Source organism: Polistes dominula, unplaced genomic scaffold, assembly GCF_049000335.1.
Source record: "Polistes dominula isolate Pdom_NZ unplaced genomic scaffold, Pdom_raw_medaka contig_17, whole genome shotgun sequence".
Classification (NCBI taxonomy): domain Eukaryota; kingdom Metazoa; phylum Arthropoda; class Insecta; order Hymenoptera; family Vespidae; genus Polistes; species Polistes dominula.
The window spans coordinates 3,334,327-3,359,979 of NW_028301049.1; the positions used below are offsets into that span (position 1 = coordinate 3,334,327).

General features: G+C 31.3%; 3 protein-coding genes and 1 non-coding gene across 8 annotated transcripts; 2 read left to right on the top strand and 2 right to left on the bottom strand.

Annotated features, from left to right (window-relative positions):
• Positions 1–191: 191 nt before the first annotated feature.
• Srp72 (signal recognition particle 72) lies at positions 192–3,451 on the top strand. Its single transcript, XM_015324039.2, has 8 exons — positions 192–452; positions 753–870; positions 956–1,211; positions 1,286–1,765; positions 1,835–2,197; positions 2,275–2,579; positions 2,668–2,880; positions 2,966–3,451. The coding sequence occupies exons 1-8, from the start codon at positions 353–355 to the stop codon at positions 3,099–3,101; spliced, it is 1,971 nt and encodes a 656-aa protein (XP_015179525.1). The 5' UTR covers positions 192–352; the 3' UTR covers positions 3,102–3,451.
• Positions 3,452–4,313: 862 nt separating this feature from the next.
• Positions 4,314–12,593, bottom strand: LOC107068030 (uncharacterized). The gene is given in 9 exon segments (XM_015324027.2): positions 4,314–5,233; positions 5,459–5,695; positions 5,795–6,038; positions 6,119–6,255; positions 6,258–7,201; positions 7,403–7,580; positions 7,726–7,895; positions 9,681–9,830; positions 12,279–12,593. Coding segments are annotated over 9 exon segments (2,205 nt in total). The 5' UTR covers positions 12,359–12,593; the 3' UTR covers positions 4,314–5,168.
• Positions 12,594–12,776: 183 nt separating this feature from the next.
• LOC107068029 (E3 ubiquitin-protein ligase MARCHF3) lies at positions 12,777–22,367 on the top strand. Of its 5 annotated transcripts, none has more exons than XM_089175457.1 (9): positions 12,777–13,015; positions 13,286–13,852; positions 13,975–15,450; positions 15,729–15,932; positions 16,002–16,151; positions 16,227–16,389; positions 16,884–17,058; positions 17,222–17,412; positions 17,916–22,367. In XM_089175457.1, exons 4-9 carry the CDS (start codon positions 15,854–15,856, stop codon positions 18,094–18,096), a joined length of 939 nt encoding a protein of 312 aa, XP_089031583.1. In that variant the 5' UTR covers positions 12,777–13,015; positions 13,286–13,852; positions 13,975–15,450; positions 15,729–15,853; the 3' UTR covers positions 18,097–22,367. The 5 variants fall into 5 exon arrangements, with proteins under 5 accessions (XP_089031583.1, XP_089031584.1, XP_015179510.1 ...); XM_089175458.1 differs by having other exon boundaries at positions 13,286–13,831; XM_015324024.2 differs by having other exon boundaries at positions 13,286–15,450.
• A 1,124-nt stretch (positions 22,368–23,491) lies between these two features.
• TRNAH-GUG (transfer RNA histidin (anticodon GUG)) lies at positions 23,492–23,563 on the bottom strand. The gene has a single exon. It is a non-coding gene; the product is annotated as a tRNA-His (tRNA).
• Positions 23,564–25,653: the final 2,090 nt, after the last annotated feature.

A 25,653-nucleotide genomic window follows, 5' to 3' on the forward strand; every position in this document is an offset into this window, starting at 1 on the left:
ATATAATTTATATATTATATTATTATAATATACTATTATAATATAAAATTCAATAGCAACATGTCTCTTGCAGTATGACATATGAAATCAATTTATTTTAAGTGAATAGGTATATATATATATATATATATATATATATATATATATATATATATATGCTTATTTATTAATATTGTAGACCAACCTATGCAAACATATGTATAATTGTTTTTGTTTAAATATAAATTATTTAAATTATTATTGAAGTATTGAGAATGATTGAAAATCGTATGGAAAGTATATTTGAATATCTTATACTATCCAATCCAATCCATTGTAAGTTCCACGTTGTCGCATTTGTCAGGTGGACAGTATGAGTTCGAAAGAAAGTAATATTTCAGCGTTGTACGCGGAATTAAAGAAATTAGGACAAAATGGGGATTATGAAAGAGCATTAAAAACAGCTAATAGAAGTACGTATTATTCAAACTATAATATGTTTCTTTAATTATACTAATCTAATGTTTAAATGCCACCACAACATTTGGTTACTATATAACCTTTAACTTATATTTTTTTTTTTTTTGTATAAAACACACATATGTTACACGTGTTACTATTAATTAATTATTAAATAACGTCAAAGAAATCCTTTATTCAATTGTTTATTATCCAAGTTAAAAAAAAAAAACGTAAAAAAAAAATTTCTAACCTATACACACAATTTTCTATTTTTTTTATTTAAATCAATTTATTTATTCCTTTTATTTTAGTTTTAGGTATTTCTCAAGATGAGAAAGCTGCGTTCCACTGTAGAGTCATCTGTTATATCCAGTTATCAAAGTTTAATGAAGGATTGCAGTTAATAACAAAAAATCAAAATTTGGCAATGTATGAAGATGTCATTTAAATTCTACTTACAATACAATATTCTTATTCCTATTACAAGTTTAATTGAGTTTGTTTCTTTTTTCAGAAATCTTGACTTTGAGAAAGCTTATTGTCTGTATCGTTTAAATCAGGTAGCTGAGGCATTAAAGGTTGTCGAAGGCATACAAAATCCTTCGTTAAAAGTAAAAGAGTTGAAAGCACAAATATTGTATCGATTGGAAAAATATAAGGAATGTTTCGCCATTTACAGAGACATTATTAAAAATTCTGATGATGATTACGAAGAAGAGAGAGAAACTAATTTGGCTGCAGTTCTTGTTAATCTTACAAATGAAGATTCAGTGAGGATTATGAATATTACTCATAAAATTTCTATTAATCAAATCATCTAATCTTATTTAATATAATTTTTTAGTCTACAGAACTTCTATCATCACAAAAGGATACTTATGAGTTGACATACAACGCGGCTTGTCAATTGATTGCTTTAGGAAGTACGAATGATAAAAGTATGTTAGTGGAAGCTGAGAAAAAATTGAAAACTGCTGAGAAAATGTGTAAAGAAGGTTTAGAAGAGGATGGAACTGGGGAAGAAGAAATAGAAAACGAACTTGGTATTATCAGAGTACAACTCGGTTGCTGTTTGCAACTTCAAGGACGTGAGAAAGAAGCACAAGCTTTATACACGGCTGCTTTGAAATCTAAGCCCGATGACATAGCACTTGTCGCAGTGGCGAGTAATAATCTTGTTTGTTTGAATAAAGATCAAAATGTTTTTGATAGTAAGAAGAGAATGAAGAGTGCAACACATGAAAGTTTGGAACATAAGTTGACTTCGAAACAAAGAAGAACTATTGCATACAATCAATGTTTATTAGCTTTGTATACGGATCAGGTAAGAGTATTTAAAATATTACACATCGATTATGGTTTTGTATATTATAAATTAAATTTTCTTTTATAGGGAGAACAATGTCAACAATTGTGTAATAAACTTGCTAAGGATTATCCAGCATTAGCAGCAGATGCAATGCTTGTCAAAGCTATTCAATTTAGCAAGGATGGTAAAGCTCTAGAAGCAGCTAAATTGTTATTGGAATACGCGACTGCTGAAAAGGAATTGCAAATGAAATTAGTGGCTGTACAACTTCTTTTAAGTCATTGCGAAAGAAATGAGGCGATTAATATACTCGAAAATTTGTCGGAATCTGACAAATCGTTGCCTGGTATAGTTAGTGCACTTGTTACACTTCATATGGCAGACAATAATAGGGATAGAGCATCGGCTGTATTGAAAAATGCAGTAAATTATTACAAAAAACATAAGGTATAAGTTTACAATATAAAAGACTACTAATTTCAACGTTTAAAATGTATGAGATAAATAAATTATTTTCATTTTAGGATACTACAACGAATTTAGGTGATTTATGGCGACAAGCTGCCGACTTTTACCTACGTGGTGGAGAAATTCAAGTTGCTGCTGACATATTACAAGAATTAGTAGATGCCTCTCCATCAGATACGAAAACTTTGGCACAATTAGTAGTAGCTTATGTACAATTTTGTCCAACTAAAGCTAATCTTTTGTACAAAAGGTTACCACCTTTGCACGATCTTGCTGAGACTATAGATGTCGATGCTTTAGAAAGTAGCAATTGGATTATTGGTACAAAAGTTGTACGAAAGAAAATAGAACCTTCGCCAGGGTTTGTAATATTTCATTACATATTTATTTCTATGAAATTTTCATTTATTTATTTATATATGCATTTATTATTTTGCATTTATTTTTAGTAAACCAGTAGTAGATCAGACATTGAAGAAACGTAAGATTCGTAAACGTAAAGGAAAATTACCTAAGAATTATGATCCTAATGTTCCTCCCGATCCTGAAAGATGGTTACCAAGGCATGAGCGTAGTGGTTTTAGAAAAAAACGAGATAGAAGAAATCGAGATGTTACGATGAAGGGTACACAAGGTGCAGCAACTGGTGCAAGTGATCTATAGTACGTAAACAACATTTATACAAGATAAAATAATTCAAGTATTAATGTATTTAATATTTAATTATATTTGTTTGAAAACTTTCAGTGATATTACAAAAATGCCGACCAATGCGAAACCTTCACCGAATCCTCGTCACAATACTGCCGTGGAAGTTTCTGGACCACGTCAACAACAACGTAAGGTTCAGCAAAAGAAAAAGAAGAAAGGTGGTAAATGGTAAATAAAATACCAAAAGTTCAACTATTTTACATAAAAAATGCAATAGGAGAGAGAGAGAGAGAGAGAGAGAGAGAGAGAGAGAGAGAGAGAAAATTTGTTATTTCATACAAATAACGCGTAAAGAAAAAAAGAAACAAATAAATTACGTCATGTAATATTATCGTGTTCATATGTCTAAACATTTTTTATATTATGCGTGAAGGATACAAAAAAAAAAAAACAAAAACAAAACAAAAAAGAAAAGAAAAGAAAAATGAAGAACCCATGTATTATCGATAAGATTACGTAAAATAATTTTATTCCAATAAATTTTTTCTGTTCGTTGAATGAGAACGACAGATTGAAACGTAACACGTAGTAATAATTAATTAATTAATAAATAATAATTAATAGTAATAATATATTGGTAACATTTCCTTCATACATTGACTAGGATTTTGGTGGTATATATATTATATATATATATATATGACCCTTTGTTTCTTTTTATTTGTAACAATTGTATATAAAAATACAATCTATTGTGTTGAGGTTCTTTTTTTTTTTTTTGGAAAATTATGATCATTATTATCATTATCGTTGTCCGTCATCATCCGTCATAGTAATATCGTCATTTTCTATTGCATGCATAAAATATTTTGGAAACAATGTGCGTCAGAATTTTCTCAACATTTGTTTTCTTTCTTTTTTCTTCCTTCTTTCTTATTTACACATAACAGGCATAAAGTAAAAAACAATTTGTTTTCTAACGCAATATTAGTTTACAGATATTTTACATATAACATATTATAATAATAACAGATATCATTATTATAATGTTCACGATTATTATTCGATGAATAAGTTTTATTTTTCTTTCTTCTTTTGGACAATTTTTTTTTTTCTTCTTATTTTTCATTCCTTCTTCTTCATCTTCTTCTTTCTTCAAATTATATAACTCTTGAAAAAGGACATCTTTCTTTTTTTTTTGCATATATATATATTTGTATATACCAAGGGGTGTTCTGTAATTAATTGTACGAGCGAACACGTGATGGATTTTACACGAAATACTAATAAGTCAAAAATGTAAAAGACAATTTTTCTTTAATGTAGAATCATTCACTTTCTCGCTTGAACCATTGATTTTACAGAATACCCTATTGTATATAAGATATTAATTAACATAATCCCCATTATTAAGCACGCGTATACGACAAATCTTCGTTCAATAATATATCCTTAAAATTCTAATTTATTATTGTCTTCCATAAAATTGCACATAGTAAAAACTTATATATAACAATATGCAATTGTTCACAACATTTTCGTAAACAGACTCGTCCTAATTGAATCTTAAAAATTACTCATTTGGGGGGGGGGGGGCGAAGGGGGGGGAATAAACCGGATTTGTGTGGTGGTTTTATTGATTGAATGAGTGCTCGTGATTTTGGTCTTGGGCCCTGTATCATTAATAATCTTTTTACTTTTCTTATATTTTTCTTTCACAAAAAATACGATTATCGTAAAAAAAAAAAAAAAAGAAAATGAAATAAAAATAAAAGCATACATTGAAACAGAAAATAGAAATACAACACCGTATCCAAAACCGCATCTTTCCTTATCTCTTATGATATGTGTAAGAATGTGTAAATTAATTTTACTTTTTCCTTTTTTTTTTTTTTTTTATACATATCCCATATTGATTTTTGTTAAATTGTTTAACCAAAAAAAAAAACAAAAAAAAAAAAGAAGAAAAGAAAAAATAGAACACATGCACACACGCTTGCATACACACACACATCCATACACGAGAACCTTAAAAATGCTTCTCATGCCGCACTCATCTATTTAACGAATCGTTTGTTTGTTTGTTTCTTTCTTCTTCTTTTTATCTTTTTCTTGTTTATAATTATTCCCCTCAAATCAGTATAGTAGTAATGATTTCGATTCGAAAAGTACGCCTGTACTCTGTTTACGATTTAAAACATAGATGAGTAAGGCACAAATACGTAGAGGCAACGTAGGTCATACGATACGAGGTATATCTTATTTTTCTGTCAGTTCATTGGACCACTAATAGGTAATGCTACTTTTGAGGGATTATACCTTCCCAAGCATCTTCTCGTTGTTTATTGGCCAATCTTCTTTTCTCTGCAATATTTTATTATTTTAACTTCTTATTTCATTGAATAAAAGTATTGTCAATTTATAAATATATCTTAGATATACAAGGCATCTATCTAATTTCTATTTGTAGAAATAAAGATATCAATAAATAATTACAATTTGTAAAGTATGTAATTCATGAAATAATGAGAAGTTTTTTCAATTAATAATTTATTTGGAATCATCCTGTAATATATATTATGTACGTACCTTTAGCTTCACGTAAAATGTTCTTTTCGTGTTCTCGTTCCTGTCTCGCTGTTGCTAATTTTACACCTAGAGCACCTGTAACCAACCTTCTCGCTAAAGCAGCGCATGTTTCTGGACGACTTCTGTACGGTTGCAAGAACTCAGCACTTCTTCTTGCTTTTGTTTTACTTAAAGCTGTAGCTTCACTAAGAGGTCTGGTTTTAACAAATGGATGTTCCGAAGCCAATACCTCAGCAGCTTTAATTAGAAAAAAATAAAAAACCATTTCAATATTATATAACAGATAACATTAAATTAGGGCAAATGTATTATTAAATATGTAAGTTGATCTCTTACCAATAAGAGGACTGCTAAAAACACCAAGACAGTGGGTGTCGTCGACCCACTTAAGTTCAAAGCCCCCAGTTTTGAAGGGGCTAAAAACAGTCGCCAAATCACTCGTTTTGAAGTCTGATGGAAAATTATAGATCTCAACAACGTGACCAAATTCATCGCTTGATAATGATTCTACTTGTTTAGTGTAAATTTTATAATCGTTCTTTGGTTGTTCTATCATTACTTCGCCAACAGCCGATGTTAACTAAAACAAAAATGATAACATCAAATTAAAGATAAGTTCACATTTGTAAAAATATTGAACTTTTTTCAAAATACAATTACCTCTTCAATCAAGGACGGATCTAAACAATCACCATTATCATCAAACAAACTATCCCAATCACATTCGTCTCTGCTAATTTTGATCGGAGGTGAGGGTGGTGGTGCTGGTTTACTTTTTGGTCGTTCAACCTTTTTTGCTTTTTTTCTGGCGGTGCCACGGTAACAACAGGAACTTCTTTAGCCTTTTTCACGGGTTCTTTATTATTGGTAATAACGTCGGATATTATTAAAACGTCGGATGATACCATATTTCGTCTTACGGTATTATTGCTATCGTTATTTTTCTTGACAGTGTTATTACGACGATTCGACGATGCATTATCTTTCGATTCGTCATCTTTTTTCTCACTCGACATATTAGGTTTGATGTCGTTCGAATTTGCAACAACAACAACAATAGGTTTTTCAACGGAACAATGATTCGTCGTTTCGTTATTGTTTTTACAGTTAGTTTCTGAGGATTGAGCGTTCGATAAAACTTCAGATTTGTCTTCTTGTAAAGATGAAGAAACTAACGTATCACTTTGCAATCGTTCACCTTTCACTGATTCTACTTCTTCTTCCTTGTGCGTAGGATGATGATGATGATCGTCTGTTATTTTCGAGATCGTTGACTGCTGCTCGTCGAGTTTCACTGGTTTTACTTGTTCTTCAGTATTTTCTACTTTTACGCTTGATGATTTCAGAGTGCTAACAGGTGAATGATCCCTGTTCAAACTTGAATTATTATACTTGTTGGTATTTAATGATGTTGGACATTCGAATTCCCTGTTTAATTTTGATGATGATGATGATAATGATGACGATGACGACGACGACGACGACGACGACGACGACGACGATGATGATGATGATGATGATGATGACGACGACGACGACGACGATAATGATATAATATCTTGTTCTTCGTTAATGGCGTTGTTCGATGCTATTACTGCTGTTGTGGTTGTTAATCTTACAGGATCTTGTAAGATAACGTTGTCTTCGTGTGAACGACGTGTATTATTAACTTCTATATCTGCACCACTTCTTCTATGCCTTGGTACATAAACCGCACGATCTGGTCTTCTTTGACGACTATTTCTTAAACAATAGATTAATGATTAGAATTATGTTTTGAAATATATTGAATATTAATATGTTACTGTATTAAAAGGTTTAAACAGACTATTGACCAAGATTGTTCAACAATGTAAATAAAATAAAATACTAGTAAAACAATTGTACATAAAACCTGTAATAAGAGATAACTGTTAAAAAACAAGTTGTAAGAAAAACGTTTACCTCGCGTTAGAAAAAGAAGATGTGGAAGGGAGTACCGTAAGGTCGTTATCGTTACTATTACTATCCTCTGTTTTAACATGAGTCGATGTTTCTCGATGTTGCGAACGAAGCTTGTTATTTCTTGCCCTTCTTGCTGGAGGTGGTACGTAGATTTCTACCGCAGGTGCAATGGACTTTGCTGTAACAAGAGAAAGGTATACATATACCATATATATACACTGTAAACTGTAACCGAGTTAGGATAAGTAAAAGCAATTAGAAAAAAAAATATACACAATATAGAAATATCAAAAGAACCACCTTAAGGATTTTAAAATGATTACCATTTGAAACGATTCGTGGATCAGCATGCCTTTGTTGCTGTTGCTGTTGCTGTGTGCGAATACGTTCTGGTGATTTCGACGATGATTGTCGTCGTTCTAAGACACCCATTTCACAGGACACCGTTTTAGAAGGACTTTCCTTTTGTTCCCCACCATTCGATCCTGGCTCCCTTTATAAAAACACAAAGAGATACATTTTAAAATAATTTGAAAATAAAGGAACCAACTGAACAACGATTTTAATTATAAGTTTGAATTAATTTTATAAGAAATGAAAAGAAGAGAAATGAAACTGGAAGAACGACGCATACGCACTTAGATGGTATAAAAAGAGTACGTATATGTGTGTATATATATATATATATTTCTACACATTTTATATGTACGCGAGAACGTATTTACGACCTTGAGTGAGGAGAGCCGGTCAGTTTCACTTTCGTTTGACGTGCCTCCATTGCTGGGATTTCACGTACGTTTTAGTCTTTCGTAATCGTCTTGAGAAAGTCTGATATATTGAGACTACTTTTTTTTAAACATTCAAAGTTTCTGAAAACTGACCGTCTATCTTTAAAATTCTTCGCTATACTATAATAAAACGAGTTTATTTTTTTCCTGTTTTTATATTGCTGAAAGAATTTAGCGAATAGACGAAAACAACATTATCATTCAAATAAATGTTGACTGGTTTTATTATATTGCATTATATTATACCGGTTGTATCAATCAATACTTTTATATCATTTGAAATATTTCATTCTATTTCAAGGCCCACACCAGACGACAGGAAGAAATTGTTCAATGTCGTATTTTGAAAATAAGATTTTAACTTCATCGATATTTTTTTTTTTTTTTAAATATAAATTTATTACTTGTACCATTTCTAATGGAAAAGTTTCTTAATAAAATGTCGACAAAGAAAAATAATGAGGAATGTTTGATTTCTATTGTTAGAATTGATTTAGGAGACAACAGTATTAGAGGTTTTTAAATATAGCTCCAATGTGACTAAAATGTTGAACACAACCATTTGTGCCAAAGAATTAATAACAAGTGAAAAACTTGTAATAACATACATGGAATATATAAACAGAGAAATATTTGAAATCTTAATCGATGATGATGAGAACCCACACATGGAAAGGTTTCTTTTTGTTCTGTTAGAAAATACGTAACGTCAATCGGTTAAGCTCGCAACGAAAGTGAAAAGAGACCGTGTAACGTGTAAATGTGTGTCGCAGTCAATGATCGTATCACGTCTGACATTACAAAGAAATAGATATCAAAATATATACCCAATAGAATACAAAGAGAGTATGCATGTATATATACAATGTGTTTTTTTTTAAATATACATTAACAACATTTGAAAGGATAAATCTGCACAATAAACCAAATAAAAAAATACCATACGAACAGACGACGGATATACATCAGTTTTCGAGTAATGGATGATCAAAGAAAATGTTCCAAGTATTTGTTTTTTGATCTAACCATTTTTAAGAATGTATGAAAATATTCTACAATCTGAAATTTCACGTTTTCCTGGAAGTTTTCTTCAGTATAATTTACGTGCTACGTGAAATGCATGGCTGGTCATTTCCGCGTGTTTACAGAAACATTTTGTTGAATTACTGAATGCTTGTAAAACTTCGTGAGACAAAATTCGTTGTGTTTCGTGTCGATTGACACTTTACAAATATTAAATAAGGTCAAGACGTGTTACGTAAGGTGTACATCAGCTTGCACCGAGATAAGAAGCGTGTACTTTGAAATCTTGAATGATCCATGGATTAGAAAGCTGAGATACATTGGGCATATGTTCATACAATAGTTTTGATTTGTTTTAGTGTGCAGATACATCATCCTTTTTGAAGTACTGACGTTTATGAAACAACCTGTATACAAAAAGATTAAGTTAGATAATTCCGAGAAAAGAATAACGGACTTCTGTCTACCTGATGACGTCGGTCTTGTAGCAGACGACGGTACGTCTGTCGAGCCCTTGGCCAATGGAGAAGGTGCGCAGGAAATCGGCAAAACGATCCTGCACTAGTTGATGTATGAGATATCGTTGATAGCTGTTTACAGGAGGAAACACGAGGACCCTGCAAAAGCGAAAGGGATCGTCGTACTGATCCAAGAGAAGACAAAGCGAAAGCTGATAGATCAAAATAATTAAAAATAAACTTGGGTATATAATTCCAACGTCGACTTCCAATTGATTACTGATATATATATATATATAATGATGTTAGTGTTCCGTTGATGCTGAACACTGAGTAACCATGCGCAGCTATATAAGGTAGAATACTCGAGAGGGACCTCGAGGAGAGTAGGAGAGGTTAACTCATGGCTTTTACGTAATATGTCAGAGGTGAGCAACTTCTTTGATAAGAGTTTCAGATTTTATTTTTTTTTTTTTTTTTTTAATTTACATAGTAATCCTGTACCGAATTTATAAATTATTAATATAACAATTTTATAAAAATGATTATTGAAATCTAATATTGTGTTGGGAGCCATAGTTTGTCGTCCACTATTGTAATATGTATTCTGCACACTTTCTCCTTCCCCTTTTATCTTTTTCTTTCTCTTAAATGATTTATGCAGGATGTATCAAATGTATGCATAGAGTAATATCATACTGACTGCAAGTCCCCATAAGTGATAGGTTAAACAATAAAGTGAAATAGAAAATGTTATTTCGTTGCGCGCAAGATTTACTACGCTGATGATTAAATATGAAATTGAATTTACTAATTTTTTAAATACGTATAAGATTAGATTGCAATATAAAAATAAAATGATAAACTGCGTTATAATAAATTGAAATAATAAAATTAAGTTATCAATCGTTCAAAGTTATATTACATTCATTAATTTTAAATTGTTTGAATTTTAAAATAGCATATTTTCGCGCTAAAATATGCACACATGTTTTTCTTTATCGAGAAAATAATTCGCGCATGCGCATAACGTGCAAATTATTTGCATCCAAACATTTGTTATATATTTATTGTTATTGTATTTCTTATCATTTTTTGAAGTTGATTTTAAAGATTACGCCATACCCCGCTCACTTTCCTACGTAAGCTATTATTATCTAACATCAGATATGATGACACAAGGCCGTAAATATTTTTGGTTCCTATTGAGACATCGTATTTCGAAAAAAAACAGCGCCATGAATCACGATCGATATAAAATTCGATTGCGCTTACATTCACGATGCATGAGAATGTAAACATGTTTTTTTTTTCTTTTTTTTTCTTCATCTTTTCTTATTTCCACGAGAGATTAACGAGAAAGTGGTTATGTAGTAGAATATACAAGTAATATGTGAGAAAGGTATGGACTTTCTTTTATTATATATAGGCACATTTAATTATCATATCACTGTCTGATTATTTGTGCTAATAATTTTGAAAATATATGTGAAACAATAGAAACAAATGTATTTTTTTATAATATAAATAATCATTACATCATTAGTATGTAAAAGAATTAATTAAAAGCTTATTTTATCATTGACTTTATAAAGTTATAATATAATGTTATAACATAACCTAAAGTAAAATCACTTGTTTCCCATTCTTGGACTTAATCCAAATTCATAATTATCAGCACAATTATTGATGATAACTTTGTATATAAATTATAATATGTGCATTTAAATTCAATGTTTTTGATTGATCAAGAAAAATAAATATTAAGAAAATTCTAACAGAAGTTAAGAAGAAACAAAGCTATCGTTTCTCGAAGAAGAACCTAAAGATATTTATATAAAAGCTATACTTGGCCTAGGAAAGTGGAGTCAATAGACTGATCGTCAGAGAAGAGGGCTTGGAAGGATGGGTGGGAGTGTGGGGTGGAAGTACTGTAAAAAGAAACTTCTCCATAAAAAAAAACTCCTTGCATTTATCATGGCCAAATCTTTTATGAATGTAATTGTAAGTTATTTTTGAAGTTTAGTAAAGTATTAAATGCAATCGTTGGTCGAAAAGTATTAAAAATTGTGTAAGAATCTTTTGTATAGTGTATTATATTACACACACACACACACACACACACACACACACACACACACATAATATATATATATATATATATATATATATATATATATATATTTAAATACATGTATGTTGTGCATTTAGGTTGAATATTTTCAATATGTAATACATTGTTGTTTAAGAGAACTTTATGATAATAATATTAATCGAATTGGGGTCTTAAAAAGTTCTAATAATTAATTGGATATATATTTATAAATATAAACGATCTTTCCGGATAATCCAATATATATATATATATATATATATATATATATGCATGCATGCATATATATGTATGTATGCATGATGTACAGAAAGTTCGTTCGCCATAAAAGTAGTCCGATTGCATGACCATTACGTTAGATGGAAGGACGCGCGCGTGCAAGAATGAACGTGGATATAATAAAATTCTTTCCATCGTTCAAATAATTAATATAATTACCTCGACGTATTAAACAATTCTGCATTAACAGAGTATTATGAATCACTATAGCTTACCTTTTTTTTCTGTTGTCTTTCAAAAAGAGAGTCACGTCGTACTCCACATCTTCGGCAAAAAGGCTACCTTGCAGGCTCATTTATCAAAACGATTTAGTCGCTTTAACGACGGCACAATAACACATAAAACTACACCACACAATTTTCTTTTATCAAATCGGAAGTACATCGAGATATGTCTTAAGTCGCGTACGCGATCTTCCAGTACATTTATAATGTACAATGTTTTACTATACACTCGACGCAATCAGATTCATACGAAAAAGTGCGAAAGAATATTTTTTTTTACTATTCTTTTTTTTACGTTTATATTCGTTCCCGACACGAGTGCGCTACTGTCGCTGTCCGTAGTCTCGCACCATCTGACGGAGAAATGCAGTTGCTAGTAGGGGGAATTGCTCGATGATTGGTCGACTCAAAGTCGAGTTATAATTGGTTCAGTATATAGATGCGCGAATAGCGGGAGTTTTTAAATGTTACCGAATATGTGCTGCTATCTAGCGGTAATAATTATTATTTTATTTTATCGACTATTAAAATATGTACCGCTATCTAGCGGTACTAGCTATCATTCACTACTAACTTCATCTTTCCGACTGGTAAGACATTTATCGCCATCTAACGGTAATTTCCCAATATAATGTGTTCGCCATTTGTTTACTCAACTCGTGATAAGAAGGATGCATTACTGCTACATTTCTATTGATACATACTACTGCATATGGTTTTTTCTCAGTGTAAGTATAATAAGGGCAGTGTCTTTAAAAATCTTTCATTGTTTTATTCTTCTTATCGTTGTCAAAAATAATGCATAGTCTTTTTCAGTCAAACGATTTAAAATCTTTTTGTTGACAAAGTCATTGTATTAATGTTATGAAGAAATATTTCTTAAGAGTAATATAATATTTGTTTTTTTACAAATATTAGTTTATTACATTTTTACAATTACTTATACTTTTTACAATTCTTATTGTTTATTATATTTATATATTATATTATTTATCTAGATTATTTCTTGACGCAGCAGCTGCATTCCATTTGCATAATAATTCACATGGAATCCTTACAAAGAAGATAATAATTCATACAAATACAAATACATAAATTTTACAAAACTTGGTAAAAGATTTTATACAAGAATAGAATTTTCTAATATAATGTATTTGCCATTTTTTTTTCTCAATTTATGATAAATAACAAGGAGACGGTGCGAGCATCCCTCTACGATTTTTTAAAAATTTGACACACTTGTAGTAGTCTATGAGAAGATTCATTGTACCTTTAACCTGACCGTTGGCGTTGCATCGTCGATCGGATCAATATTCTACGAGGTTGATCATTACCTGATTAAATACTTCGATCACGTCTATCGAACGCTGCCACTAATGCTTAAAGGGATCTACTAAAGCCCTTCGCGATTCGTGGCGAGGCGAGGCGAGGCGAGGCAAATGGCGAAGGAGCACTTCCTGTTCATCCACGTCCGCTTTCTCTCTTTTTCTATCAACTTACAAGAGACATTACGGTTGTGCGCGAACGGATTTTAATAAACTTTGGTATATATTTTATTAAGTTAAGTAAGTTTGAATTTATACAAAAAATCAACTGTAAAAAGAAATGAATAATAATCATGATAATAATTCTTTGCCACTATCGCAAATTAGATTATGAGCTCTAATTTTATGACTTCTTATATTAGACCATTGAAAGTAAAGAAGATTAATACAGGAGCCAAGTAGTAGTATCAGTCGGATAAGTAGGCATATCGATTATGAATGGGCGTCCAGGTCCATTCAGGTTGAACGTGACCCAGCGGCTAGTCGTCTCGACGATATTGCTCGTCTTACTCGGGAGAAGAAGAAGGAGAAGCCCCAGCCTCGGTTTCCTTCACCGAGTTGTCAAGAATTATCTTAGTTGGTTGTTGTTAGAACTTGGGAGGATGGGACACAAATCGAATGCAGATGTTACGAGTTGTCGAAAGGGTTTTAACAACGGCGAAAGATGAGAGTAGGTGCGGTCAGTGTCTTCGGGTACACGAGACCGAGATAGCCGTTTTGTCTCGTTGCTTCTGTAACTACATTTACGCGTATGTATATACACGAGGTCCAAAAGAAAGAAGGAGATGTGAGATTAACATCAGCGCGTTGCAACACGCTACCTAGCAAGCAAGCAAGAAAGCAAGCAGTCACCGTCTCGGAGTGGCTCACGCCACCAATCCACCAAAACTATTTCCAGACGCATTTCATTAATCTTGAACCAAAAACGTCCAGCGGAAAATGGCGAGTCGTGTCGTGCCATGCTATGCCATGCCATGCTATGCTAAGCTAGCTGACTGGCTGGCTGGTTGGCTGGCTGGCTGGCTGGTGTGAGAACTCTGGTTTAAAATGCGTTCAGGCCACCTGGCAGAAATAGCAGCCGTGACGACGTCGTCGTTTTCCCTTCGCGACAACGCGACACGCGCTTTACCGAGTAACGTAAAAAAAGATTAATCTAAAAGCAAGAGAAAGAGAGGGAATGTGTTTATTGTACATAGGGTGCTAACCCCGCACGTACTAAAGTTAAATTAAGAGATTCTTATTTAGGTACGAAGGTGAAAGTATCATATTTATTGCAGTTATTATAACGAGGTTAAATGTAATTAACGATACCTTATTATTATTTCAATATAAAATTAGCGAAGCTAGGATTCACCATACATTTTTGATTTACTCAATTTGTTCTTCTTTTATTTCCAAGATTTAATCTATTTCCTAGCGGATATTGTCATTAATTATTTACGCTAGACTGCAGGTGTTCTATTAGCGAAATGTTGGATTAGTTTTATGTTTGAATTTAAGATATGTTTCTTCCTCTTTACGAAGCGGAACGATAGAAAAAATAATATATACTTGCTGGATAATTGTCTTTTCTTACACATTATAAAGATAATGATGATTATGATTATGTTAATGATGATGATGATGATGATGATGATGCTTGATGATGATGACGACGAAGATGAGATTAACATCTTCTAATAATAGATGATCTATGTCCTCGCACGAATTTAATTCACGAGACCGGAAACCGATTCCGAAATACTTATTCCAAATGAGAGTGCGGAAGTATTAAAGGGAACGTTTCTCAACGTGTAACGTGCAAAATATAACGACGAAAACTACGACACCCACGGGATGTAAGTAATCTGGTGCCAAGTACTTACTACGGTGAGCCCATCATCCTCATGAGTTTTCGACTTTAGTTGTTTCCTTTTTCAATCAGAGCAAACGTTTAAGATTTTATTTTATCAACGGAAATATCTCTCAATGGAGAACGTTTCACTCATGAATAAGATGAATAATTTCATTGTTCTAACTTTGTGAATTAACTATAGCTAATAATAGAATCGTCCTGTATGCGATTTGAATATGTCGATTTGTATCCGATCGTCAAAAGTTTGTTCATAATTTTCAGACACACGTCAATAGATACGATTCAAAGATCTCCGGAATAAAAACTAGAAAAATTCAAAGTATAAGCGTGACTATTGATGGAGTAACGTGAAAAATGTGGAAACAATATTGAAAACGATAATATACATGTCAATCGATTACGATGAACAACTACGACAAAAAGAACGACAACAAATGTTCACGGATTCTTCCAAGGAAGAAATAGGTTACTGAATTTATTATTAATTACAATGAAGTATATTTTAAATATTAAAGATTTGCAAACATTTCGTAGCGTTGCGTATAGAAGAGAATGAGTCGGAGATATCTGAATTAGAATCGATAAAGGTTGAACGACGATCATCTGAAGAAATTTGGATTAAAGATATCATTGAAAATTGTATTTTGATTTTACCAATTGAACGAAGAAAAGAACAAAATGATGGTGCATTCATTTATTTGTTATTATAACTATTATTCTTTTTCCAAATGTAAAGAAAATATTCCTTTCGTATTTCAGATTGTTACTCCTTGTCAGAAGACATCTGTAGAATTTGCCACATGGGTGGTACTTTGCTGTCCTCCAATAAGAATCAATCAAGAAGTCAACCCGAGGAGAAGCAAATTCGGATATCCGCGTTCTCCTCCTATTCCTATTTGGGTCCTCTTATCTCTGCATGCAAGTAAGATTCCTCCTGCCTTTCCTTCTTCTTCTTCTTCTTCTACTTTTATTTCCTCTTATTTTGGCATTAAACTCTTCCCCCAACTTAAAGTGAAACGTCAAACGATCTGTCATTTCGAGTTCTCTTTGAGACACATTTTTTTTCCGTTTCTTTTTTTTTTAACCCTTATCCGGGCAATCTATTTATATAAAGTAGAAAAGGGTTGCACGAGAATCTAAGGGAATATACGAGAAAGTATCACGTCATTTTAATAAAAGGATACTGTTTATATTTTTAACAACTTTTCGTGCTTTTTATTGGACTTAATAAAAAAAATGAGTATGCGGGTCCAGAGGATTAAGTCGTTGCTCGTAATAAACGTAAGACAAATTCGAAACAATCAATTGGATTATCGCGCTTCAGAGTCTTTACTTTTAGGATAGATTAATTTTAGAAGGAGAACTAGAAATAGATTAAAAGTAAACAAAAAAGAAAGTTCAAAAATATCATGACAGATGTCGAGGAACCGTAGGCCTGGTTCATGCGGATTGTCTCGAGAGATGGTTAACGGAATCTGGTCATACGAGATGCGAGTTGTGCGGGTACAAATATACAACCAAGAGAATACCACGTCACAGTATTTTACGTAGCCTGTTAATATGGTTCAAGACGGTAGTAGTTACGCGTCAGGTATTTAAACTAATACAAGACTAATTATTACAAATGAGATGTCATCGATTACATTTATCATAAACACCCACCAATGTGTATGTAAACACGTATCTAATGTAATATAATACGTTTGGGCCAGTTATCATTTTATTTTGCACATTAATTTGTTTCTTTTTTTTAGATGTTCTTGGACGTTCTTTATCTGGTCGTGACGACTCCATTGGCTCTGTTCGCTTGCTACGTTTGCGTTATAGCGTTGAAATTATTAATAGAGAGTGGCTTTTATCAGGTGCCATGGGTAATCGTCGTCATGTTACCGACCTGTTCTCTCACGCTCGTTGCTTATTGGGCTTGGTTAATGACTTTAGGAAGGTAATAGCTAGTTTACCATCTTACTTACCCATACACTTATACATTTATGCATTTGCTTTACATTTATACAGGGTGGTATCTTGTAAATAATGATACAAACATTTGTAAGGAGGTCGAAAATGTATAAATACAATTTTGCTCCTAATGCACTTTATTCAAGTTTGCAACATTGCCAGTATTGGTATTCTATTCTTCTAGGTTCTATTCTTAAGATTAGACTTATTTTTCATAGGGTTGTGTATTTTTTCCTTTGCTTGTTTGTATTACTAGTTATAGGGGACACCCTGTATATTTTTACATTTACATACACTAACATATACACTTAATTATATGGTTACATATACACTAACGCAGAAGTTAATCATCATAAATATAAGATAAATCGCGTTCATTCGCTATACCTTGCTAAGGTTTTTCTTTATTCCTATTCCTATTCTTCATTCCTTCTATCTATCTATCTTTCTTTCTTTCTTTCTTTCCGTTGTTAATCTTTCCCTTTTCAGATTACACATTCGCCGTTGGCGTCGCTATTGGAGAAATAACTTCGTCGTACGTCTTCTACCGGAGGACATCAATAACCTTGCGAACGAACAAAGCATCGAGTCTACCACGATTGATGATTTTTATCAAGAAGTTGAGAATGAACGAATGAACGATAGACGATTAATTGGAACTTCTCTTTAACGAGAGAGTAACTTGATCTACGATGATGATGATGATGATGATGATGATAATGATAATGATGATGATGATGATCGAACAAGACAATTCGATCCTTGTGTACCATCAAATGAGAAGCAAGAAAATTCGTAACTTCTGATGGTTTTCTAAGAAGACAGGTAGCTCTGTAAGGAATCCATTTGCTACAAATGAACATTCTTTATTTGTTTTCAAGCAACTCGATAGATGTTTCTCCATGTCCTCGCGTTCACAATCTTTTTATTTGTTCATTTTTTTCTTTTTTTTTTATTGAAATCCTTCGAAGAACGGGTTCTCTAGATTTGATTTTTATTTATCCTACCTTTTTTCTCCTTCGTCTTATTCTTAAAAAGATTCTCTCTCATTCTAATCCTCATCTTTGATCTTGAATATCTAACCAAGAAGTTGTTTCTTTATCAATGGCACTTAGTTGTGCGATATAATAGTGTCGTAACTTTGATATGATCGATCGATCGATTGGACTAACAAGAAGAGGGTTGAACGTTCTGCTAAGCATACATGAATTTCTTTTCTTTGTGCAAGTTAAAAGAAAAAAAAAAAACAAAAACAAAAAAATACGACTGACAAATAAAATTATGCGCGATTTTTTGATGCATCGTTGACCATCAACTGGTCGTCGTTCCAGTTGAAAAGGGGGATGGGATAAAATAAATGCAATTCGCGAGATCCATTCGTGTTTTTATTTATTATTTCAAAAAAATTACTCTCTACTAATAATCTATGGAATATTTTCATCGAGTTTTATAATTAATTATCCGTGAGCCAACACCTTGCTTCTTGAGGAAAAAAAAAGCTCACTTTTTCCATCTCACTTCATCTTCTACCCTTCCACTTATGGGGATTGCCAATGTGGCCTTCTAAGTACATACATATATGCATGAACCATGTTTTCTCTCTCTTTACCCCTTCCTCAAATGGCTACAATTTTTTTTCCTCAACGTTCCCATTATCGTCATGGCCTTGAAAAATCACTTGCTATGCAATTAAAAAAAATTTCACTGCAATTATACAGGGTGTTCCAGATAGTTTCTACGAAATTTCACAGGTGTATTATTGCGATTAAAATAATAAGACAAATGTGGATTGAAACACGAATTATTAAAAATGTTTTCAAGTTACTAATTGGTCATCAATTTGTTCCCTGATAAATCAATAATAATTATTGAATTCATATTTCAATATAAACATTTAAAAAAATAATGTTTAATTTAAAGAAAATCAAACAAAACAAAAAATACACATTAATAAAATATATCGTAGAATCATTTTGAAACGCCTTGTATTAAATGAATGAAGAAAAACATAGAGAAAGTTTGAAAAATCCAGTCACGATTAAAACTTGATAGAAGTCCTTAAAGTTAAGTAAATTAACTTTCAACGTAATTGAGGGGAAAAAACGTGTCGATAGACATCAGTGATTGAAATCCAAAGGCAGGCAGACACTTTGAAGTCTCGAAAGAAATCTTTGTCCCTTGATTTGGCGGTAAGAATCCGAAGGATACCGAAGAGAATCCCGTGGGAGAAAGGCAAAAAAAGAAAAAAAGGAAGAAGAAGATAATCACGAGGACTCTCTCTCTCCCTCTTTCTCTCTCTTTCTCTGTTTTTGTATTTTTCTTTCAGGACTTTGCTAGGCAGGAACGAAGGAGTGCCGCTCGAAGGAAGAAATGAATCTTTTACGCACCATCGCCGTGCACGCATCCGGTTCTTCCAGATTCTCCGGCGGGTGGTGCGTGACGTTTAACTCCTAGACCATATAACGAGCGAATAAAGAAGAAAAAAAAAAAGAAGAAGAAGAAGAAAAAGAAAGGGGGGAAATAGAAGGATAACGCTTATTATCCTTTCTTAACTTAATCCTCAATCGAAACTTTTCACTTTCCATTTTTCCCTGGAAAATCATTCTTTTATTTCTTTTTCATATTTGATTACAATAGAAAAGAAAATAAACGCGTCAAATTAAATAAGATCATTCAAATTGATCATAATTCATATTGAGTATTTCATAATTTGCATAATTAGTATTACATAATAAATGAATATTTGTATTATGTACTTTTACTTTATAACAAAAAAGAAACTATAGTTAAATTTATAAGATCAAACATATAGAAAGTAGATAAATATTAGTTTTGTTAGGGTCTTGTATGAAACCCTGAGTATTTCATAATTTGCATAATTAGTATTACATAATAAATGAATATTTGTATTATGTACTTTTACTTTATAACAAAACAAAAAAAAACTATAGTTAAATTTATGAGATCAAACATATAGAAAGAAGATAAAATATTAGTTTATTTAGGGTCTCGTTTAAGAAATTTTGGCCAAGGCTATTTAACGGAGGAAACATCTCGTTGGGAAATGAAATCATTGTGTGTATGAAAATGAAAATGAGAAAGGCAGAGAGAAAGAGAGAGAGAGAGAGAGAGAGAGAGAGAGAGAGATAGTAAAAGATAGTAAGAGAGAAATATATAACTGAGAAGAAATACGAGACTGAGAGAGAGACGTTCGTGAATACGTTCATGTCATGTAAGATCATTTCGACGATTTGTTTGAACATTATGGTATGAATGAACCGAGGAGTTACATCTCTTCACGCTAGATAAGATAAAATATTTCGAAACATTATTCCTTAGAAGATAAATGTCTGAATTTAACTGGGAATCATTTCTAACACATATAAAGACGACGATGCGTAGAAACGTAATAAGAATATTACGTTAAGACAAGTATATCTATAGTATTCACGTAGATTACATTGAATCATTCGTCGTGATCGATTAACCGGTGATTAACGGCAAGTTAAGTATCCCGTATGGTTGGCATACCCATAAAAAGCATCTTACTCGGAATAATTTATCGCACGTACGACGATACACATCCGGAAAAGTTACATACATACATACGTTCATCGGTTTACAACAACCAGCACCATCCTATTTATGAGACAAATTATTTTTAACTGCCCCTTTAATCAGTTAAGACATTCTCTTAATTGGAATCGTAGAACATCGATTGTAAAACGGCGGGGAGAGGGAAAGGTCTCATTAATGTTTAAGACTAATACTGTTTTTAATTATAAGAAGATCTGTATATCTAAATATGTCTATGATGTACCTGTGTGTGTGTGTAAAAAGATTAAAATTCTTTAGGATTTTTATCGATCTTATCATCATTTCTAATCGACAAAAAATCAAAAGGATTCTTTCAAATTGAAATTGATTTTAATCGTATAATCTTATAATTTATAATGAAATCGATATTTTATAATTATACATTATTATTTTTATATTTGTTGATATTTACATACTCGGTTATTACTAAGATTGATTTATATATACTTATGTCGAAGTTAGAAATGATTTCTTATCTCATTTTTGTTTGTTTCTTATATAGATATCGCTTTATCGGTTTTCGATTGAAAAATGGCTCACAAATTTTGCAACGTCGTCGACAGTGGCGTCGAATACGTAAATTATTACCAATTAGAATGCTTTTCTTATTTTTTTTCTTTTTTTTTTCTTTTTTGTCGTTCCCTATGCAAGAGTACACGAACAACCCACAGGATTACCAAAATTTATAGTCGGTGATAAAAGCTATATACGTGCAGGTTGCACACTTGTTGTTTTCCGCTTGCATGATTAAGAAAGACGGCTTAACAAGCAACACACCGGTTTTAAAAGGCACGCGAGATAATAAATCCACCCTCGAATCACGCGTCTACACCCCCCCGTACACTCTGATCAAACTTCTTACATATTTCTCAACAACATAATCCCAATCTTTCCTGTTTGAATTCAAATTAATGCAATTTGGTATTAACATCAAATATTTCAATATTTATTACTGAATTGATTATAATTAATAATAATATATTAATAATATAATATAATTAAAATATCTAAAATTATAATTAATAATAATCTATAATTATAGAAGAAGAAGAAGAAGAAGTTTATTTTTCAGGCATACCCCTTTAGGGTGTTTACCCTGAAGGCCCCCCCTACATGTTCGTTCCCTTTGACAATATACTTAATTCTAATTATGTCCTAATATAATATTAGATATTAATATTAACAATATAAAACAATATAAACAACATTAAACAATATACCTCATTTAGTATAATAATATATAATTATTAATATAATTATTTTCATATATTTTTTATTTAATTTATTATATTTTATAATTTTTATAATTAATATAATAATGAATATAATTAATAATAATAATAATTGAATTATAATTAATAATATTATCTAATTGAATTATAATGTGTACTGATCAACAAGCTTTTTCAAAGTATGAAATAAACATCACAACGATAAATATAACAAATGTCTTGTATATAAAATCTTATTGTTCATAACTTTGAAAAAATGTTTCAGGACTGGAAAGAGAAACAGCTTCTCGACTTTCCCTTCGATAGGATCAAAAACGTGCTCCGACGAGATAATAACCGTGTTAGTTACAGGCCAATGAAGTCAAATCGATGGACCGGCGCCAAGCAATACTCGTTCGGTAGTGCATTTTAGAAATTCAACGTGCAAAAACTAACACGCTCAATGATTTACTTCAATTATTTCTTATCTGTTATCGTTTAAACATAATGAAACGATTATCCATAAAATACGAAGTATAGTTAAGACTAACAAAATATATTCAAAATTGATTAAGAATTTAAATTCATTTAGGTAAGAACATTCAAATATTAAATATGTTAATAATGATTTTAATTTTGGTATACGTTTAATCATCTTTTTATCTGTATTTTGTAGATACAATACCTGTGATAGTTTTTATACTAGACCTCTCACAAAAAATTCAAATATTAAATATGGTAATAATGATTTTAATTTTGGTAAACGTTTAATCATTTTTTTATCTGTATTTTGTAGATACAATACCTGTGATAGTTTTTATACTAGACCTCTCACAAAAAATTCAAATAATAAATATGATAATAATGATTTTAATTTTGGTATACGTTTAATCATTTTTTTATCTGTATTTTGTAGATACAACACCTGTGATTGTTTTTATACTAGACCCCTCACAAAAATTCAAATATTAAATATGTTAATAATGATTTTATTATCTTTTATTTTGGTATACGTTTAATCATTTTTTTCTCTGTATTTTGTAGATACAATACCTGTGATAGTTTTTATACTAGACCCCCTCACAAAATATATATATATATATATATATATATATATATAATTAGCATTGCAAATTAAAATAGAAAAATTTGAAAAAAAGGACAAACCATATAAAAATGCAGATGAAAGATAATGGTAAAAAATAAAATAAAAAAAAAAACCTCTGCCGTGACAATGCTATTTTGTTGTCGTAGCATTGCCGTGACCAGGATTCGAACCTGGGTTACTACGGCCACAACGTAGGGTCCTAACCACTAGACGATCACGGCTATCAGAGGACTTGAGAAACGAATGCAAAATTATAAACTTATGCTACAAATATATATAATATAAATATATATCATTAAAAGATTCATATTTTCGTATTATCTACTAATCATTTTTTGCATATGTAACATTGTAAATGAAATTTTATAAATCAATCAATAAAATGCAGTAGGTAAAATCAATATTTTAGTAGAAATACGTGACGACCGACGAGCGACATAGACTTCTAGTGACATCTACCGAACGATTCTTAAAAGCTATAAATGCATTTATATGAAATAAATATCATTGCATATAAATATTGGTGAAAGGGATCATCGATCATGCGAAAGTAGAGCTGTCGATTGTACCTAACGGGTTTTGAAGATTAAATTCGATTAATTACAAGGAAAATGTTAGATTACTATTGTACATTATTCAGCAATGTAAAGAAGTTTGTAGATTTACTACATTATAGAAAATTTTTTAGTCTACAAAAATCCGATGTAATAATCTTCGAAATATTTCCTTGTTTTAATATACATATATTTTCTATGATACAAAATCGATTATATTACAGTAATTATGTTAAAAAATGTATCTACTTTTCGCAGATAATAAAAGTTTGTATGTTTCTTGACTGCATTAGAGAAAAATTATAGGATTACAAAAATGAGATGCTAATATATTAGGAGATTCTTATATCTTTAATGAAAATAATTCTTGTCATTTAAAATCGATTAAATTACAAGGTTGCCTTAACAACATTAGATATGGTTCAATTTTTATTCACAATTTTACACTAGATTTTGTTACTGCAGTTTTGAAATATTTCTTTTGTTCCTATTAACAATTTCACGATAGAAATTAATCATTTATCAGTATAAAATATATTTAATAATTTATTGGGGTTTAATCTGTACAATCTGAAGCTTTGAAGAGAACGTTAAACAATTTAACAAGGAATGCGTTTTCACGTCTGAACAAATATTTCTATTTGTAAAATTATTATCCGTAGAAAATAATTTGAAAGAAGATATAGAGAAGGAGGAGGAACGTTCTTTAGCAAATATTGTGAAGCGAAACACGCATAATATATTCAGCTTGTTAGTTTGCGAATAATACTTTGAGCTACTAGTACAGTTATTTTCTATGTGTTATTAATTTATTGCTTTCATTCGAAAATATTTATATTATTATCATTATTTTTAGTATTAACTTGATTTTTCAAGTGGAAATTCTTTCCTTTTTTTTTTTTTTTATACCAGCCAATGCAGGATAATAGTTTTGTTGAATTCCTGTGTACCTTTTCCATTAATCAAAGCTTCGACTGCTACAAAATTCACGTCAACAGGTAGAAAAAAAACCTTTTTTACTTTTCGTCAGAATTATTCATCTTAAATCTTTTTTTTTTTTTATATACAGAGGTTGTCCCATAAATACCTGCACATGAAAACTATCATTGTGAGCATACCTCTAATGTACCACAATTTTCTATGGACACTTGAAAAGATTTTCTTTGATGCAAAATCCGTAACTCAAAAACTGAAATATAATATCGGTTATTATAACGTTTGTTTATGAATTATTTTAGTAAATAAGAGATAATCTTTTTAAATTATTTACACAGATATTTATGGGACACTTTGAATATACGAAAATTCAGTTTTTCGGAATTGCTAAATTGTGGATGGAATTGTGGACGGTGAATAAGAAAACAAAAAAAGGATCAAAGAATTATGTTGAATAGGAAATAAATTGAAATAAAATGACTCATGACGATTGCAACAATGTTTTCTCTGAACGTTTCAAAAGAAACCAACTAAGACGTCCCGTAGAGTTAGATGAAAAAGGGGAAAAGAAAAAGGTAAAGAAAATTCGGCTAGAGATAGATTTAAAAAGATATTTCTTGAAATATTGTGGATACGATGAGTTTACCAATGGAAAACGTGCCTACACCACTGTGTAGCTACACACTTGTGTGCGTGTGCGAGGATTCGAGAATAGACCACAGAGTCGTTTTCTTAACCGCTACCACCTTCTTCGATTCGTCAGTTTCGTTTTCGTAAGCCTTTGAGAATCTCTTCCGCCTTCCTCTCTCTCTTTCTTTTTA

Bases quoted from the DNA above. Each gene is read 5' to 3' on its own strand.
- Srp72 (XM_015324039.2), top strand. From the start codon at position 353: ATGAGTTCGAAAGAAAGTAATATTTCAGCGTTGTACGCGGAATTAAAG. The intron at 453-752 runs GTACGTATTATT...CTTTTATTTTAG, and splicing joins ATTAAAAACAGCTAATAGAA to TTTTAGGTATTTCTCAAGAT. The intron at 2,881-2,965 runs GTACGTAAACAA...GAAAACTTTCAG, and splicing joins ACTGGTGCAAGTGATCTATA to TGATATTACAAAAATGCCGA.
- LOC107068029 (XM_015324024.2), top strand. From the start codon at position 15,854: ATGTCAATCGATTACGATGAACAACTACGACAAAAAGAACGACAACAA. The intron at 15,933-16,001 runs GTTACTGAATTT...AACATTTCGTAG, and splicing joins TTCTTCCAAGGAAGAAATAG to CGTTGCGTATAGAAGAGAAT. The intron at 17,059-17,221 runs GTATTTAAACTA...TCTTTTTTTTAG, and splicing joins CGGTAGTAGTTACGCGTCAG to ATGTTCTTGGACGTTCTTTA.